The sequence below is a fragment of the Mercenaria mercenaria genome, chromosome 6 (assembly GCF_021730395.1).
Source record: "Mercenaria mercenaria strain notata chromosome 6, MADL_Memer_1, whole genome shotgun sequence".
Taxonomy (NCBI): domain Eukaryota; kingdom Metazoa; phylum Mollusca; class Bivalvia; order Venerida; family Veneridae; genus Mercenaria; species Mercenaria mercenaria.
In genome coordinates, this window is record NC_069366.1 from 20,860,112 (window position 1) to 20,879,030 (window position 18,919).

An 18,919-nucleotide genomic window follows, 5' to 3' on the forward strand; every position below is an offset into this window, starting at 1 on the left:
GATCAATGACAAATTAGCGGCAGATTGTGTCCAGTGACCATGGTAGGGGCCTGACTTTGAATTATATGCAAATATATTATATATTTATGTACGTTTACTAAATATAAAGTGCAAAATATAATTTATTGAAGATACTCGTATATATGCATGTTATATTTGCTGCATTTTTTATTCATTATATTTCATTATTTAATTTAAGAATGGACATGATAATACAATTATATAAAAAAGTTGATTATGGGGTGAAATGACTTTTAGCATGATTACTTTTTATTTATTTTTTATATATTAACATTCTTATTTATTTAAATAGTAAATTAGATTGTCGTAGTAATAGTTCTTTCTAATCAAAAGATACGTACATACTTGTAAAACGCATTTTTTTTCCTCAATTTAGTTTAAACAATATTTTATTAATCACAAGTAATTTACATGTACATATATCAGGAAGCTGAAAGCTTATTTGAAATTCTCTCCTTAATTTCTTAATTTAACGACATTATTACGACATTATGAGCTATAGATAGTCAAGCACTGTTATTATAATTTCGCGTTTTGTAATCAGTGATATTTTGTCATTAAAGACACTGATTCTGGTATGCCAGGTATGTGACCTATGGGGATCTTCTTTTTCTTCTTCTAGTTCGCGACTACACTGTCAGACCAGTAGCCTCGATGAAACTTGTGGTTTGCCGCAGATCCTCAATGTCTCCATACAGTTTCTGGTAAATTGAGGTATCTATCGGCCAAGTCGCAGCTCGCTCCTGGTCATGCCTTTTGCATCTCTGAAGTATATGCTCCGCAGTCTGATCTTCCTTACCACATGGACAAATTGGCGATGATGCTAGTCTGTATGTTTTGAACATGTGAGCATTGAGCTTGTTGTGCCGTGAGCGAAGTCTGACCATCATCACTTGTTCAGACCGATCTATGAGATGAAAAGCATCTTCCTCCATCCTTGGTCTCGTTAGTGCCTTGATGATGGTGACTTTTTCCTTGTAACTCACAGGTTTTGTTGGTTGTTCTGACTGAGCTCCTAGCTTAGTCAGTTTCTTTGCCTCTTCATTGCCCGCAAGTCCACAATGGGATGGAATCCACCGAAGTGCTACTTTGCAGGTTATACTCAGGCTCTGCATTCTCCTGGCTAGCTGCGAAGCTTTATTGTTCATCAGAGTTTCCATGACAGACAGTGCATCTGTGAGAAAGACGAATGAGGAGCTTTCTTCAACCATTGAGACGGCCTTCATGAGCGTTTCTGTCGCTGCCTTGTAATTGCTGCAGTACTTTCTTGTGGCTGCATGTAGTGTTTCTCTCTTGCCAGATGGGTATTGAATGAAAACTCCTGCTCCTCCATCTTTGACGGCGCAAGTGGCTGATCCGTCTGTATAGACATGAGTCCATGATTCCAGAGGATAGTCTTCATTGATTATAGCAAGTGTGAGGCTCTTCCAAATACCTTCATCCTCTTGCTTCCCACGATCAAGACAAGGAACAGCAAGTCTCACAGTCACCGAGGACAGATCATTCGCTAGTGGGTTTATTATGTGCTCACTACCTAGGGGAGTCGTTGGTATGTTCAGCTCAGTTTTGAACTCTCGGTTGAGTTTCTTTGTTTCATGAACGAAGCTGCTATATTTGAGCCGATTCTTTGTGTAGCCATCTAGCTTGGCTTTCATGGGATGGTCTTGAAAAGACCTGAACTTCTCTGTCTGAAGCATGACCTTTGTATGTCTCCTGTCTTGTAACGGCTGTGTGCCTATAAGCTTCTCCATGAAGGAGATTGGTGTAGACTTGTAGCACCTGTCATGATCCGCAATGCTTGGTTCTGAACCTTGTCTAGAGCCTGTTGGTTAGTTTTGGCAGTAGTGGACCAGACAGTTGAGCTATACTTTAAATGGGGTCTCACTGTTCCCTGATATACTGTCTTGTGTATTTGCCCATTTGTTCCCCACGTTGTTACAGCAAGTTTGCTCATCATGGCAAGCTTCCTACGAGCCTTCCCTTCTGCTTGACTAATGTGGGGTGTGGCTTCAATGTTAGCCGTTTGTCAAAGGTCACTGCAAGGTATTTTGCCTCGTCTGCTTCAGTCAGCGAAGTATTTCCCATCTTGATTTTACCCGCCCTCTGCTTTGACACAGGGAGAATAGTGTAGGACGATTCCTCTGTATTGATCGATACACACCAAACTTCAGCCCAAGCTGAAAGCTTGTTGATGGCTTCTTGCATCCTGTACGTGGCTGTAGTGGCATGTTCTTCCTTACACCATAACACCAGGTCGTCAGCGTAGAGTGCAGCCTTAACTCCTTTCGGTAGTTCGGACACCAGATCATTGATGAAAAGCGTGTAGGGGATAAGACTCCGCCTTGTGGGACACCATGACGCAACAGGAACTTCCTACCGCTGGCGTGTTCAAAACTGACGCCTGCTCTCCTGTTGGAGAGGTATGACTTAATCCACCTCATCATGTGACCTCCTACTCCACTCCTCATCAGTTTGACGAGGAGTCGATCAGTCCAGACTTCGTCAAACGCTCTTTGCAGATCAATCCATGCTGTATGCACGACTTTCTGCTCTTGGAAGGCGTCCTCTATCTCTTGCGATAGATAAGTTGTCTGGTCCTCAGTGGAGCGGAATTGTCTGAAGCCAGGTTGTTGCGTTGAAAATAGGTTATTAGTCTCCATGTATCACTTCAGGCGTGCATTCACAATCCTCTCCATGGTCTTTCCAACATAGCTGGTTAGGCTGATTGGTCGATAGCTTGCAGCCTTCTTTGGATCCTTCCCTTTCTTGCGGATGGGGATCATGACTGCTTTTTTCCATATCTGTGGAAGCAGTCCTTGTGTCCAGCTGTAGTTATAAATTCCCAGGAGTTTGCAAATTGCTGCAGTGCCTAGATGGGTCAGCATTTCATTTGTGACTCCATCTGGTCCAGGAGACTTCTTTGTCTTCAACTGCCTAAGAGCTGTCTGTAGGTCATGCAGTTTAAGACTCTGCTTCATGCATTCTGCTGTCACTTGGCTTGTCTGCCTTTCCCTTTTTTTCTCTTCGTGCTTTCCTTTTCCGTTCCCTGTTGATGGGGATGTTGGAAACATCTTTGCAGTTAGAGGCAAATGTGTTTGCCGCTTGTGTACCCGTCAACAGTTCACCATTCTCTTCCAAAGTTACTGAACCCCTTCCTGTGTCTTCGACGTTCAGCTCTCTCGTCAGTCTCCACAGCTTTTGGCCATCTCGCTCTATGTTGAGCGAGGCTGTATTGTTTCTTCAGCTCTTCCTTTGTGCTTCCCGTTTGTGCCTGAGGAATTTGGCCTTGGCTTGCTGTAGAGAGAGGTTACTTTCTTTTGAGGGATTGTGTCCTGCTTCCTCCCTGGCTTTTGATAACTTTGCCTGTAGATTCTCCAACTCACCACTCCAGTAGGGCTTATAGTCCTTTTAATGCTCCCCTTGGAATGGCGCTGTAAGCAGGCTTTAGTATACTATTGTTGAAGTCTTTGACAACCCGGTTGATGTCTCTACCTTCCACTCTGATGTCTTTACAGAGCTCATCACTCAGATTTTGGTAAAAGGTCCATCTGACCTTTTTCCATCCGGGGATGTTAGGTGAAGTAGAGGCTATACGGTCCATAGTAAGATGGACTGGGCGATGGTCGCTACCTCCTAGTTGTTCATCGACTTCCCTCTTGACATGTCTATGTATGTCATCAGTACATAAAGCAAGATCAGGGGTTGATGTTGTTCGCCAGCTTCTGGAGTAAAATGTTGGGGGATCATCTGGCTTGTTGATAAGGTTTAGCTTGTTATCATCTTGCCAGGTCTCCGTTCCTTTCCACGTTTATCCAGGTGGTCATATCCCCAGCTTTGTGAGTGACTGTTAAAGTCTCCTACAATGATGAACCTGGTTTCATCAGTTGTAACTTTGTCAAGGGACAGAGCTTTGTCACTTGGATAGTATATATTCACAAGTTTCAAGTTGAACTCGTTCTTTCTGAGGCTCAGAACTTGGAACTCGGAGTCATCCATATGCGTGTTGGTCTGGACAGCGCTGATGTTGTTCCTGACCAGTGTCATCATGCCTCCTTTTCGTCTACCAATTCTGTCACAGCGAAAACACTGGTATCCTCTGACTTTGAAGGATTTCTTTGGCTGTAGATATGTTTCCTGAATGCAACAGACATTGATGTCTTTCTCATGGAGGATATGCTCAAGTTCAGCTTTCTTGTTGAAGACACCTTCCGCATTCTAATACATCAACCTGAAAGGCTGATGCGGATTGGTTCTTCTCCTTGGTATGTTCTTCCTCCTTCTCTTTGCATCTTGTGGATTGAAGGAGGGACCCCCAGTAGCTGTGGGTGGACTCTGTCTTGGCTCAAAGCCCGGCACTGAATCCCCCTGAAGGGACCTCAGAGATTCAGCACCACATTGTTGAATACCGGACCGCTCTGTAGTCATAGCGATATTGCATGGTGCTGTGGTTCGTTTAGAGAGCGCCAATGGCTCAGCACCTCTGTCTTCAACTCTCTAGGTTTCTGTCGGGGCTACCTCACCCTTAGTTCCGAGTTCATACCCTGCCCTGGGAACACAGGGGCTATTTGTCCCATAGCTGGGGGTCTGTTCATAGGCATCAGGGCGTGTCCACACACCGGTCGGCCTGGCATGCTACATGTCTGGGGGCAGATCTCCTCCGAGTCCCCTACAGTTCTGCCTTAGGCCGCAAGGTGTTCAGTTACCATGTGGCGCCAACTTGGAGGCACTACAAAAGGGCTTGTCTGCAGAGAGACTATATACTGGCAGGGAAGACTTACGCACTCGGCTTTTTGTTCACCAGAAGGCTAACCAGCGGTGGAGGCTGAAAGCGGAAGGTGACAAACACACAACACACAGCACATCACACCTGACGCATCAGCAGACCAATGCCACATACCTATGGGAATGATAAGGTCTGCGTATTGGCGGTAAGGGCCAATATACAAGGCTGGACCATTGATACACTTGCTTCTGTTTATCATAATAAGCTATTGCATAGCTATTGTTCGACCGCGTGTTTTGAGCCGTGACTTATTTATGCAGGACAGTTGATTCGCCAAAAAGGGTAGGAACATATATGTAATACATAGTTAAGCGGTACAAGTTGTCGATGAGCGTAACAAATGCATGGCCCAAAGGATATGACGTCTGCTTAGTCTTAGTTACCGTGTAATATATAGTGATGATTAAACATATAGAAACAATGAAAAAACAAATAAGTCAAACATTATTATTAAAATATATAAAATGGTTTTCAAAAAGAGTCTTCAAAGATTCTTGACAAAAATAAAATAAAAAATAATGTATACAAGAGAAAAACTATGGCCGTAATATGGGTTTGAACTCTCAGTTCACGGTTTGTAATCATTACGCTCTAACAAATGCGCAAGCGATTTAATCAAGTTCATTGAAAACAAACACTACGTATCAACTAACTCTATAGAGATTTTTCAGCCAGGTATGGACCGAATATCGATATAACCCAATTGAAAAAGTGTATCATTCAGCCACGGCTCAAAACGTGTGGTCGAACTTAACTGTGCAGTACATAAATTGCAGGTGATATATCTCACCTTTATAGCAAACCAGTTCTCATCTTTATAACGAGTTTAGACAGCTTGATTAAACTAGGGCTAAATAAACAAAGTGATATGATACAACAGTGCTTTTATTATATTTTTAACAAATAAAGTTTGTTTTTTTACAATAATATCTCATCATCGCTGGATTTTTTATCAAAATATAAGAAAATGCATTCAGGCGCCCAGCTTTTATAAATGATAAATTATGTGTATTTTGAACAATGGTATTTCTTTATTGCTGGATTTTATTATAAATAAAAGAAACTTTGTTAAGGCCACACAAGGGGAATTATATATTTCCAAATCACAGTCCTTATCCTATAATCAGAATTATCTGCAGTTAATGAAGTTTTCTTATATATCAGTTCAATTAACACGGGACCCATAACACATTAAAAATGTCTCCAGCCCAATATTCTGTTCATCCACCGTGCCCATATATAATTCTTGTAACTATGTGCAAGTCTGTTAGATCCAACATTTTCATTCCAATAGAGAATTGCCACATTACTTCTCAGCATATAATTTGTATCTCCGAAAGCACCGATTCTTTTATCTTCGAAAACATTCAAAGTGTTATTGCCACATTCCTTTTTTATTCATTAAAAATGCAACTGGACGGTTCTTTAATTTTTACTAAAATCCAGCAATGATCATTTTTCTGGTTTTATTTTATTACTTTAGACCATAATAATTGAATGAAAAAACTTGTAATTTCTCTTATCAAGTTTTAATAATCATTTCATTTTTTTATGAAAAAAGGTGAAAGTTTTCTAAAAGGGGTGAGAATTGCTTTGCTGTAAGAGTTATAATTTGATTGGTCAGAACATTACTCAACATGACTGAGCAATCAAAATTTCAAAATTAGTGTATTTATAGTTAAAATGATTTTGTGTACATTCTAAAGAAAAAAAAATGCATTTCAATAAATAATATGCAAAACACAGGAAATCGCCAATTTATCTGTACATATCAATAAAATTTATTAGACTACATGTCAAGTCTTCAGGGGTTCTATGGACCCTTATCAGACTGGACCAGACAGGATTTTGTTAATTAGGGATTAAGATGTCTGGCATTTGAGGGGCGGGGATGAGTGGGGGTGGGGGGAAGGGGGTCGGGGACGGGTCACTTATATAGGATATTTTCTTTGCCATTAATTACAGATAGAAATAGAACAAAAAATTATAAGCAAATGAATACAACATCACCCTCGTTGCATTAACATATACAAGATGCGTATATTTACAAACAAAACCAACCGATTTCTTTCATTTCCTAACTATGACACGTAATAATAACATATATAGGCTTAAAAACGATCACGTTATGACAATAAATCACGTACCATTCTGTAATAAATACTTCAAAAGGGCCGAAATAAGTTTATTGAAATCTATAACAACCAAAGGAAAGAAAAATTGCAAAATGCACTTAAATTTTCTCAGTATAAGGACTTCAATATTAGGCGGGGAAAGAGTGAATGTTGAATGTAAATCGTTTTGAAATGACCAATTTCAGGGACTGATATACTCCATCCAGTTTCAGAGTTGTGTTTGCTAAAAATATCCATCCAGTAATAAATAAGCTGATGTTTTGCTTTACTGTTGGTGTAACCAGGTTTTGCATCGATTTTTTTTTCACACCAAAATTGAAGACTTTTCAAAATTACCGTAATTATTATAAAAAGGGCATTTTATGTGTATGGACTTGTATTTTCCATAATAAGCTAGGATGAAATAAATAGTAAGTTAATGAATGCGCCACATATCGAATAAATAAGGGTAATTTTAAAGTATTGGCAGTCATCTGGGCGTCTTTCTTCGACTTTCTCGGACCGCACCATGGTGCAACACTATCACCCTCAATTTTCTCTGTACTTAAGCTGTTTTTGTATTCATTATTGTGGTTCACACAGACATCCCCTTACTTGCCTAACTAAATAACGTTAGGATAAAATGTATCGCTATATTTTTAAAAGAAATCAATACAACGACTTTACTGGGCAGCAAATCATATCACTAGCAATTTCTTATATATGAACACTGAAAATACTTTGTAGCACTAGTATTTATAAATCTTATTCTAGAGAAGACAACATTTGTACAATGAAAAGGATTTTATTATCATAAGAACAGACTTAGTAAGAAATTTGAGAATGAGAATTAAAAGTGAAATCCTTTTGATATGTGGTTTTGTGTTGTGTAGTTTTGTGGTTTTTGTTTGGGAATGGCATGAATACTCTACGGAACTATCATTACCAAAGGTAATCGATTCCTTTTATTTATCAATATGTTCAAAAATATTTTTTATCGAATTTTATACTGTATAAATAGAAGAATAATTTTCCTTCAAGTTTTACCTTATCAGACCATTTGCCGTTAGTCCAATTATTGTAAATGTAGTCAAAATTATAGTTTTGTTTAAACATAGTTTTTATAGGATTCGATGGAAATATGGAATTTGAACATCACCAAATCATAGAAGGGAAGTAACTATATATAGGAAATACTCATTCATAAAAATAAGCGTAAAGTGAAACCCTTCTTCTGCCAAACAAACATAGTTTGCTTGCTCCAATCATGTTCATTTACATATTGTAAAACATGTAGATTTACTTTTCAGGAGTTCATCTTATCGGGTCAAGCTAAATTTCTGCTTATACTTTGGGTATAGTCGGTAAGATTGGTCCGCTTATGTTCAACAGACAGGCTACAATCTATTGATATCTACAGTATCAGGGATGATGTGGGTTTTAATGGTCATGGCAAAATATGTGAATATTACAGATTTAGCTGTTTTACATGCTAAAATAAAGCTTTATTTAACGTTTTTCTTGATGTGAATGGTGCATATGAGTTTATTAGACACATGTAGGTTTGAAACTGCCAAAGGATTAAGGTCAGGTTGTTTTGTGGAAAATTTTGAATTTTCGCAAACTTCTGTACCTTTTTTTACCATTTAATTTTCGTTTTTTCTTTTCTTTTATTTTGACACTAACAATAGTTCTGCTTTTATTAAGAATTAACTGATCGTTTTCTTTCTAAAAAATGAATTCTTGGTTACGATTTCAAAGTCGGTCTTCGTATGAGGAGTATTTTTTCTCCCATATGTTTTGTTTTTACTGTGGGACGCCCAAGAGAGGTTTTCTCCTACTTTACCATTAACAGGAGTAAAACCATGTTGAGCTTTTTCTTCATTTTCAAATCAAAATATCTTTTTTCAAATGCATAGAATGCGTCATGACACTGTTTTGTTATTATTCTGAGTTGACAAACTACTTTTGAAAAAACTCCCGTATCCATTATGGGAAGAAAACACCCGTGGAAGATTCGATGATTTTTAAGACCGCATTTGATATGTCATTTTTACTAATATATCCTATATATTTCAACATCAGTTTAAATCAAACTTTGGTATGTATTATTGTGCGAGATAGAACATATATATATATATATATATATATATCTATATATATATATATATATATATATATATATATATATATATATATATAGAGAGAGAGAGAGAGAGAAGAGAGAAGAGAGAGAGAGAGAGAGAGAGAGAGATGCGAAAAGGAGGAATATTCCTACCTGTAGACCTGTATTCCCCACTTTTGCAGAACTTGAGAATTCATGTGTTCACGATTTTATCAAAAGGGAGGAATATTCCCCTCTTTAAATAACTATACAATACTTTGTAAAACAGGCATATATTGTATTAATGTAAAAGGTGGAACGTTCCTCCCTTTTGAGAAACTTTCAACAAAACAAATTTCTTTTAACAAGAAAAAAGGCGTACACTGTATAAGGATGGAACATTTCTCCCTTTTTCAAAACTTGAGAATTCATGTCTAAAAAGTCTTTATTTTACTTATTTTCCAAAAGGAGGAATATTATTTCGAAAATATTGAAAGAGGGAATACCGTTCAACCCGGTTAGTTGCAAATAAGATGTGGCTTCTACTAAATGGAAGGGTGAAACATTTCTGCATTTTGAAAAACATGTTGATTGCTCCCTTAAAACAATAAGACTCTTTTATAATTGATGACTTTTTTTCCATTATAAATTGCTAAAATGACAATTAAAATCATTGGCTAGCAAGAATCTTTTGTTGCTTTTGTTATTTACTTCACATTCAATATTACTTGTGTTTAAATGGCTTCAGAGTTGCAGTTGAAAGAAAATTCCATATAATAATTGTTCAGATTTCTTTGGTACAGATTTATGTTATTGTATATACACATCTGTATCTAATGTTTTTAAAGCCCATAAGTCTTATTTTGTCTCAAAAATGAAAAACCCGTTAGTTTTTACAAAGTCATCGCACAATTTTATTTCAACTAAAATATATGTATGTGTATCTCTTATTACTACTTTATTTTGAATAACTAGAAGACGTGCGCAAGTTATCAATGCATCAAATTAATTTACCCTCCATACTGTTTTCCATCTAGTTTTAACGTATTTATTCATTATCACTGGACCGAAAACTTAATAAAAAATATTGAAATGCATATATTGAAGCGACATTATATAAATGATTAAAATTCTGTTAATCAAGTAAATGCCCCTTAAACCATTCTCTCTCCCACACCGATTAAAACTTTTCAAATGAGATACTGCCGCAAACAAATCCACCTTTATGAGAGGGAGGTGGTCTACGAATGTGCACATCCAAAACTAAAATGTTTTTAGACGGTATAGTTTTCAGAACTAGTTGATGCCAGACGAACATTGAACACATACATGTATTATTGAATTTAAGCATCTAAAATTCAGTAAAAGCAGTGTATGGGATTTATCTGCATGGAATAGAAATAATGTATATTCACACACTACTTTAGCCTTTATGTTTATTTATTTCATATTTAAGTCAACTTATATTTGCTTACATTCATAACCCAGAAATGAAAACAGGAGGAAATGTAGAACAGACTTTTTGCATAATCAAAAGCATAATTTTCATATAAAAGAAGAAACTCCATACGATACATACATATATATAAGTTGATACACGACATAACGCTAAATATGTTGTATAGAGGTTTCTACACAGCATCAGACAACCTCATATTACATATTTTGACATTTTCGGTATACTTGTAAGAAATACTTACTTCTGTAAAAACAGAATGTGTGAAATTATAACAGTTTCTGTAAGTTCATTCTAAAGGTTACACATTTCAGTCTTCAGAATTTTTGTTAATGAATTCATAATCACATACAATGCTTTTTTAAAGCTCTCAAGCGGCTACAGACTGCGTCATCAATTTAGGCTTTAAATACTTATTATCCTCATCATACTCTTAACCGAAATGTTCGCTGGGTATGGGGGTGGAGTGGTGGATAAAAGCTGTGACTTCGACTTCTGTTGAAGTCAAATTCGCCATATCAATCATTGATGAATTAGTAACAACACAGAGCGTTTGGCCTACCACAGCAAAGCTCGTTTACCGAACTGCATCCTTTGAGTCAATACTTAATGCCAACAACAGTGATACAGACTGCATAGTTTTGTTTCTTTAAAAATAAGCGAGAGGTAGTAAAAGGTATCTGACATCATCGTCTTAAACAGTATCTTCTTGCCCTTGGTGCAACAGTGAGTATGCGGAATATCTGTCAGTTATGCAATACACAGAGTATGTATGTGATAAAGTATTCCTTGTATATAATATAATTAATACCTTGATAGTTGTTATTTGTGAATGTTTGGCCCGTTGTAAAGAAAACATATCTGCAATAAAATTTGGAGAATTGTGCATGAGAAGAACTATAACATCTATATGTGGACTGTTTAATATAAGGAACGTTGGTCAGTGAAGTATATTGCATGTAGTATAATCTGGTGTCTGTCTCTCCGTTTTTGATTCGAAGTTATTCATCATACTGTCTGCAAACAAGCATTGGTGATTTTAACGATCTTATTAGAAGAATGATTAAAAACATTAAGACACAAAGATTAACCCATTCAAATGAGTAAAATGATAATAATAGGAGTGTACAGTAAAATACTTTATGCACACATTTGACCTTTGGTCTCATTATATTTTAATGAGAAATCATAAAAAGGATATCCCACTGTAAATATCACGTTTGGTCTGAAGAATCACATTTATGATAAATATCCAAGAATCAACAGAGAATGCCATCAGAGGTCACACTTTCCTTAGATATTGGCAGACTGTGCCAAAGAGTGTCATAAAATTGTCAGAAAATTAAATGTTATCAGCCCCCCTCACCCACCTCCATGCCACTAATTAATTCGAAAATTAGGTGATTAAATACAAAACTGTGATACACTTTCCAAACACCGTTCGAGCCAACGTTTATGCAATTTCTTTTATAAATCACTTAAATATAGTGGCTTTATGCCATTCCGTTGTTTTGATCTGTTTCTGCAACATGACAGTTATGGCACCCCGCACGTCACCCGCTATTGTCGCCCCGCCGAACGTCATTTCATTATGGCACATTACCGCTGAACGTCGTCTCTCCCCGCCGAAAATCGCCCAACCAAACATCGTATGTTGGCCTTCCGGAATGTAATAATTGTACTGATTAGATTAGAGATAAAAGGTGGTTATAGGTTTAATATATTTGTCAGTCCCCAACAGATAAGTGTTTCTAAAGTCTAACCCATCCTGAAGGTTAACATCAATTTAGATGCGCGGTGACAAAACTAGTTAATTGGACTAAAAGGTCTCCCTCAAGACATTCAAGGATTTTCATCAAGTACTCGAATTGATAAATGAATGCTACTTGCTTGGTTTAACTTCGCACCGACACAATTATAGGTGTTATGGCAACTTTCCAACTTTAGTAGTGGGGCAAGATTCAGGTGATTTTCAGTGCATTATTTCATAGTGGGCGGTCAATCTTCTGTTAACCACTCAAAACCAGTTTCAGTATACGACAGCTGGAAACAATGCAACATAATACGAAGGATGATTCCTTTTTGTACAATGACCGGTGGTAAAATTAAACGGAGAAGGCATGAAACATGATATCAAGGTTATAAACATTTCATCAGAACCTCTAACGGAATTGCAATTTTAAGTAAAGGGCTTAAATTTACACCAACACTTTATATCATTATAAAACTAAGTAAATCAGAAATTTTAATGGGTTGGAAGAGAATGATATATTCATTGTAAAAGAACAAACTTTAGCGACTTTTCACCACTGAACAAGAGCTATCGCAAATTGTAACAAATGCCCTCGCAGCGCCTTGACCTTTAACCTGGTGACCTTGACCTTTGACCTGGTGACCCAAAAGTCAATAGGGGTCGTGTACTCAATAAGTACTATTAGCATGTGAAGTTTGAAGGTCCTGGGCGCAGTGGTTCGCGAGTAAAGTGCCTTCATGCAAAAATGTAACATTGGCCCCTGTGACCTGGACCTTTGACCTGGTGATCTTAAAGTCAGTAGGGATCGTGTACTAAATAAGTACTATCAGCATGTGAAGTTTGAAGGTCCTGGGTGTAATGGTTCGCGAGTAAAGTGCCTTCATGCAAAAGTTAATATTGGCCCCTGTGACCTTGACCTTTGACCTGGTGACACCAATGTCAGTAGGGGTCGTGTACTGAATAAGTACTATCAGCATGTGAAGTTTGAAGGTCTTGAATGCAGTGGTTCGCGAGTAAAGTGCCTTCCTGCAGAAAGTTAACATTTGCCCCTGTGACCTTGACCTTTGACCTGGTGACTCCAAAGTCAGTAGGAGTCGTGTACTTAATAAGTACTATCAGCACGTGAAGTTTTAAGGTCCTGGGTGTAGTGGTTCGCGAGAAAAGTGCCTTCATGCAAAAAGTAGATAACTTTAAAAACTGCTTGATGCAAAAAGAGTATAACTACCTTAAAACCTTTGAGGTGAAACAACGGAATTTCTATGGTCTACCGAAAGTTCATAAAAGCCAGGAGATAAACAACGCTTGGTCTTGGCAAGATTCAGAGGTGGTGACAATTACGAATGGCAAAGATTCAACAATACGTCCAATAATTGCTGGAACGAATTGCCAAACTCACATATTAAGTAATATGTTAGAGTCTCTACTACGTCCATTGACAAAATACTTGTAGAACAATATTAGAGACAGTACGGATTTTCTTAACATACAACCGCCTAAAAACTAAACTAATGAACATATTATTCTGGTCATTTAAAAGAACTATCATACATGGAGGTAGAAAAAATATGGGGCTGAATTCAAAAATATTTAATACATAACTGAAAATGTCTTTTAGATGCCATTTTTATTTTATGGCCAAAATCGAGAGAGCAATTAAGCATCTTCAATATAATATTAAATAAACTTCATAAAGACTTAAAGTTCATCATGCAAATCAGTACAGATGAACTGCCTTTTCTGACATCTAAAAGATAATCTCTAAAACTAATTGAAAATGGAATACAGAGAGCATTAATTTATCAATTGATAAAAGAAGAATTGAAAAAGACCAAAAAATGATAAAGAAATAAAACCTTATGTATCAACACACATTCCGAAAATTTTGGATTTTTAACATAATAAGAGGAATCTACCAATTTTAAATAACGACACTACAATGAAATCAATTATTTCACAAAATAAAATTATTAAAAGCAAGAGACAACCAGCCAACTTGAAGAAACTATTGACAAGAGTATCATTTTCAGAATCAGCAAGGAAACAAGAAATAAAGCAATGTGGAAAGAAAAATGTGGACTGTGTAAATTTCTGATAGAAGGGAATAATTACCACTTCAAAAAATGGTCGAAAATTCCGGTACGTGTGAAATACAAAATGTCATATATGCAACGAAATGTTCCGGATGTTCAAAAGACTATATTGGAGAAATCGAGTATATCTTCTTGATAAACATATAAGGAATCCGGAAAACCAAGAAACAGACAAGTTCTAAAGAAGTAGAAAAAACTTTATTAATTAATAATTTTTTTGTGTAGAAATAAATGCAAAAAAAAACCACTATTTTTAATACATAGCAACGTCCCTTGAAAACACTCCGAAGAGTAACGTCACTTATTACAATAAAACGACGTCGTTACCAAGCGACGTTACTTACGTCAACATTCGAGTTTTACTCCTTTACTCCTGAAGATCCCGTAAACGGGTAAAACAGTTTAAGTAACATTATTTTATACTAGTTAATTGGATTAGAATTATTTAATATATAAAAGAAGTTAAAGGCATCTAGATTCATCTTTTCTCCGCTATTGAATATCCGTATTGCCAGTCAATGCATTTTATATATAATACATCAAAATGTTTAAAATGCATGTGAAAATCCCCTCAGCATCATCATTATGTTCTTCTGATCATTCTTGTAGATTTTGATCTTTTAATCGCTGCACATACCGACAAAAAGAATTAACGGGTCCGATATTCACAATCAAACCAAACTTATTTCTGTATGTATTTAATTCTGCTTTCGTTACAATATTTTGGTGACTAATACTATCATGATAAAATAACATCTGATGACATTTCTTGATATATTTATAATCTGGCATATTCATTATTCAATGAGTGAATACTTAATACAACGTTTCGATTACACATACATAGAGTTTCTTTCACAATCGCCAGCAACAGATGCATTACAAGATGTGAAAGGAATGGACATAATTTGTATAATCTAAACCCAATATTTCCAATCCATGTGATAATACTGGGTTAATTAAGAATTAAGTAACATAAAAAATATAGTTTTGTCACACAACTGCTACTAATCTCGTCTTAAAGCACCACATATTGGTGCAAAGGAAAAAGCTATTGACACTACAGCAATCACCAGGTTTTAAATTGTAAAACTTAACAGATTGTTTAATTCTTAATTTGACATTGCTTCTGAAATAGGATAATTAATGACAATTTTTCTTCCGGTTTTCAATAACTTTGTTACAATTTTATGTAAATTGTGATATTAAGAGCTTCTCTCTAATTTTGGAAGTTTGCAAATTTTTCTATATGTTTACATCCCAACTACATTTCGATGCATATATACATATATGGTCGTGGGCTTAACTTTTTGCTAGACTGATCTGAAAAGTTTGGACCTAACACAATTCTTCATAATTGGGGTCTATGGGAACAGAACAGAACATAATTTTTATTAAGTCTTATGTATATACAGCACATCGACATAAACCAATATTCATATTAATAATAGCATGATAGTGACAATAATGGCAATAATAGTAATATAACAGTCATGACAATTAAATTGATGAGAATGTTTAAAAAGGTACACATTTAAAAGGATTACTTGCATAAAGTTAATACACAAGTTAATTATTTTTATACACATTTTACACAATCATGTCGCATCCAATATATACATGTCTTTGCTTGAAAGCTTTGATCAAATAAACAGAGATCTTATGCAGCAATAGTTTACTATTAGTTTTCAACATGTCTACTAATTTAGCCATACTTGGTCTAACTCGATAATATCTTGGTATAAGAATAATACGTAACTCTTTAAATACGTCACATTCCAACACAAAGTGATACTCGTCTTCGACTACTCTTTTATTACAAAGTTCACATATTCTATTTTGTCTTTCTATGCCTCTATGTCGACCATATTCAATATTAAGCCAATGAGATGACGTTCTCAGCTTTGATAAAATGTGCCGATGTTCCTAATTTTAAATTGTTAACAAATATTGAGACATTACATAAGTTTCTTTCAGCTCTTTAAATAACATCGAGCTAGGACTATTGTTAACATTAATCCGCCGTTCAGAAATATAAGTGTCTATCAGCCTACTCTTAAACACAGGTATAAAATGTTTAACATCTACCGAGGATGGAAATAACCATATTTCACCAAATCCTGAAAGGTTTAACATATTTTTGACTTTACAAAGCCAGTTATTATCCCCATTCTCACAGCCCGTAAGCATATTACTATACACATTTTGTAAAATAAATTGGACTTATTATTAACAAGTTTAAACCAGTATCTTATTATTATGATTTTCCAGTTTATATAAAGGGGTGTTCTACCTGTCTCACCATAGATCGCTAGATTACTGGTAGACATTTTCACATTTAATATCCGTTTTATAAATTTCCTATGGACTTTTTTATCGGCAGTTGCAAAGCCCCATATTTCTGATGAATAACGTAATATTGAAGAAACGTATGAAAAAATAAATTTAAGTGAATATTAATTGGTATATCCATGCCTTTGGTCAATGTGTAGATAGAGTTCATGGCTTTTAAAGCTTTTCCGGCTAAAGTGTCAATGCCACTGCTTACAACAAATCCCAAGTAGTTGAACAATTCAGCCACATCAATTTCTACATCCGAGTACGTCCAGTGTTCATTTTGCGCTAATCTTACGCCTTTTCTGAATACAACAATTTTTGTCTTATCAATGTTTACAGTCAATTTCCATTTTATACAATATTCTGCCAATAAACCAAATGGGACTGAAGACCCTCGGGCGTATCACTTAATAAAATAAATCGTCAGCAAACAGTATGAGATATATGGATATCTAGTCTAGATTTATACCGGGAAATATATTAGTCTGTAACGCAATTTCAAGGTCGTTTATAAAAAGAGAAAATAATATGTTTAGGATAAATCAGTATATTTAAAAAGAAATTAATACGACAACTTTACTGGGCAGCAAATCATACCACTAGCAAATTCTTATATTTGAACACTGAAGACGTTTTGTAGTATTCATAAATCTTATTATAGAGAGGATAATATTTGTACATTGAAAAGGATTTTATAATAAAAAGAAAATAGGTAGTAGGAATATGAAAAATAAGTATGCCATTATTTTGATATGTGGCTTAGGGTTGTGTATTTTTGCGGTTTTTGTTTGGGAACAGCGTGAATACACTACGGAACCGATACAGAAGGTAATCGATTGCTTATTATATAATAGCAAAAATAATAATTTTTATCGAATTCATACAGAATTATAAACTGTTGTGTCATGTAATCAAGGTCGCGTGCGTAAGTGTGTATTAATTCGCCGTGTACTACTTTAAACAGGATCGAGTTTAACAAGTCAATATATGCGGCAAGTGGTGTTTTATGTGTTTTGTCATCAAAATTGATTTTGATGATTGTTGTTTTTCGCAGACAAAAAGCGACCGATTGTAGAAATAGGTCGGGGAGAATTTTTATTAAGGATTGTTTTTGTTACGTCGGCAAGCATCTGAGGATTAATTGGATTTAATTTAAACGGTAATTAAAAGGTAATTAACTTTAATTATGTTTCCTTATTGTACAGATTTTTTTTGGCCAAGAATTTTTGTAGCGACTATCATTCTTTCTAGAAACTTTGACATTACGGGTGTAAAAGTAAATCATGCCTTCCGAAAAACGGAAGAAAATTCAACTCCACAACGAGCGTGCTGAAATTGCGCAAACAAACAAACAAACAGGAGTTTAACTTCGTTCTTTAAAAGGTAAATAAATCTACATTTTACTTGTTTACACTTACTTATGAAGTAATTTATGTTTCTGAAAATACAGCTTGGGAAATATTGATGCATCGTTCACGTCGTGACGTGCGTCATTGACGCGCGTCAAATAGCCCGTGTAAATTCATTTTAGTTTGTGATGCAGACAATACTGTTTACAATTTAAATAACTAAGGTAGACTTTAATTTCAATTGTTTTGTTACCTCTAGTCACAGTAATTCGAGGTCGTTCATTATGAGATATTTTTATGTTTGGTCATAATCTCCATAACGAAGGAGACAAATTAACAATTATTTAGAATATTGTTACCCCATAAAATATGCATTCTAACATTATCAGAAAATACAACACCCCAACGTTTTCTTTTTCATATAGATCTGCAGATCATTAAAATATTATAACTGAACAAAAGAGAAGTGTAGTACATGCGGCTGAGAACAAATTCATCGACAATCTTAGACAACATAAAGAGCCGGCTAGAGAACATCGACATTATTGACGCGATTAGCATATTTGACATGTCAGGGAAAGGGTCATTTGATAGAAATGATGAAATTGAACTGTTGGCTGAATACTTCAGTGAGGATGTAGAGTGGGACTCACTCAAAGACTGTGTGGCTGATCTCGACCCAATGGTGAAGGGTACCTCAGCCCTCCTCAAGACACTAATGACAGTTTCCGCTGCCATCGGAAACACCTATCCAGTTTTTACAAAATTGTGTTCAACAGCCGCTGTTCTCCCTGTCAGCACCGCTGAAGTTGAGCGGGTGTTCTCCAGTGTTAACAGAATCGTGACTGACCTGAGAAATAGGTTAACTGTTGAAAACACTAATAAACTTCTCAGTGTACTAAAATGATCAAT

At 35.8% G+C, this 18,919-nt stretch overlaps 1 protein-coding gene across 2 annotated transcripts in view; it reads left to right on the top strand.

The window, feature by feature from the left end:
- The first annotated feature begins 7,734 nt into the window (after window positions 1–7,734).
- Window positions 7,735–18,919, top strand: part of LOC123549463 (probable methyltransferase-like protein 24) — a 34,783-nt gene continuing 23,598 nt past the window's right edge. The window contains exon 1 of one of the 2 annotated variants that reach the window (XM_053545346.1): window positions 7,735–7,869. In XM_053545346.1, coding sequence (XP_053401321.1) covers window positions 7,762–7,869 — 108 coding nt within the window. In that variant the 5' untranslated portion in view covers window positions 7,735–7,761. Of the gene's footprint in view, window positions 7,870–17,152; window positions 17,487–18,919 lie in introns of those variants that run through there. The other variant, XM_053545347.1, reaches the window with a different exon arrangement.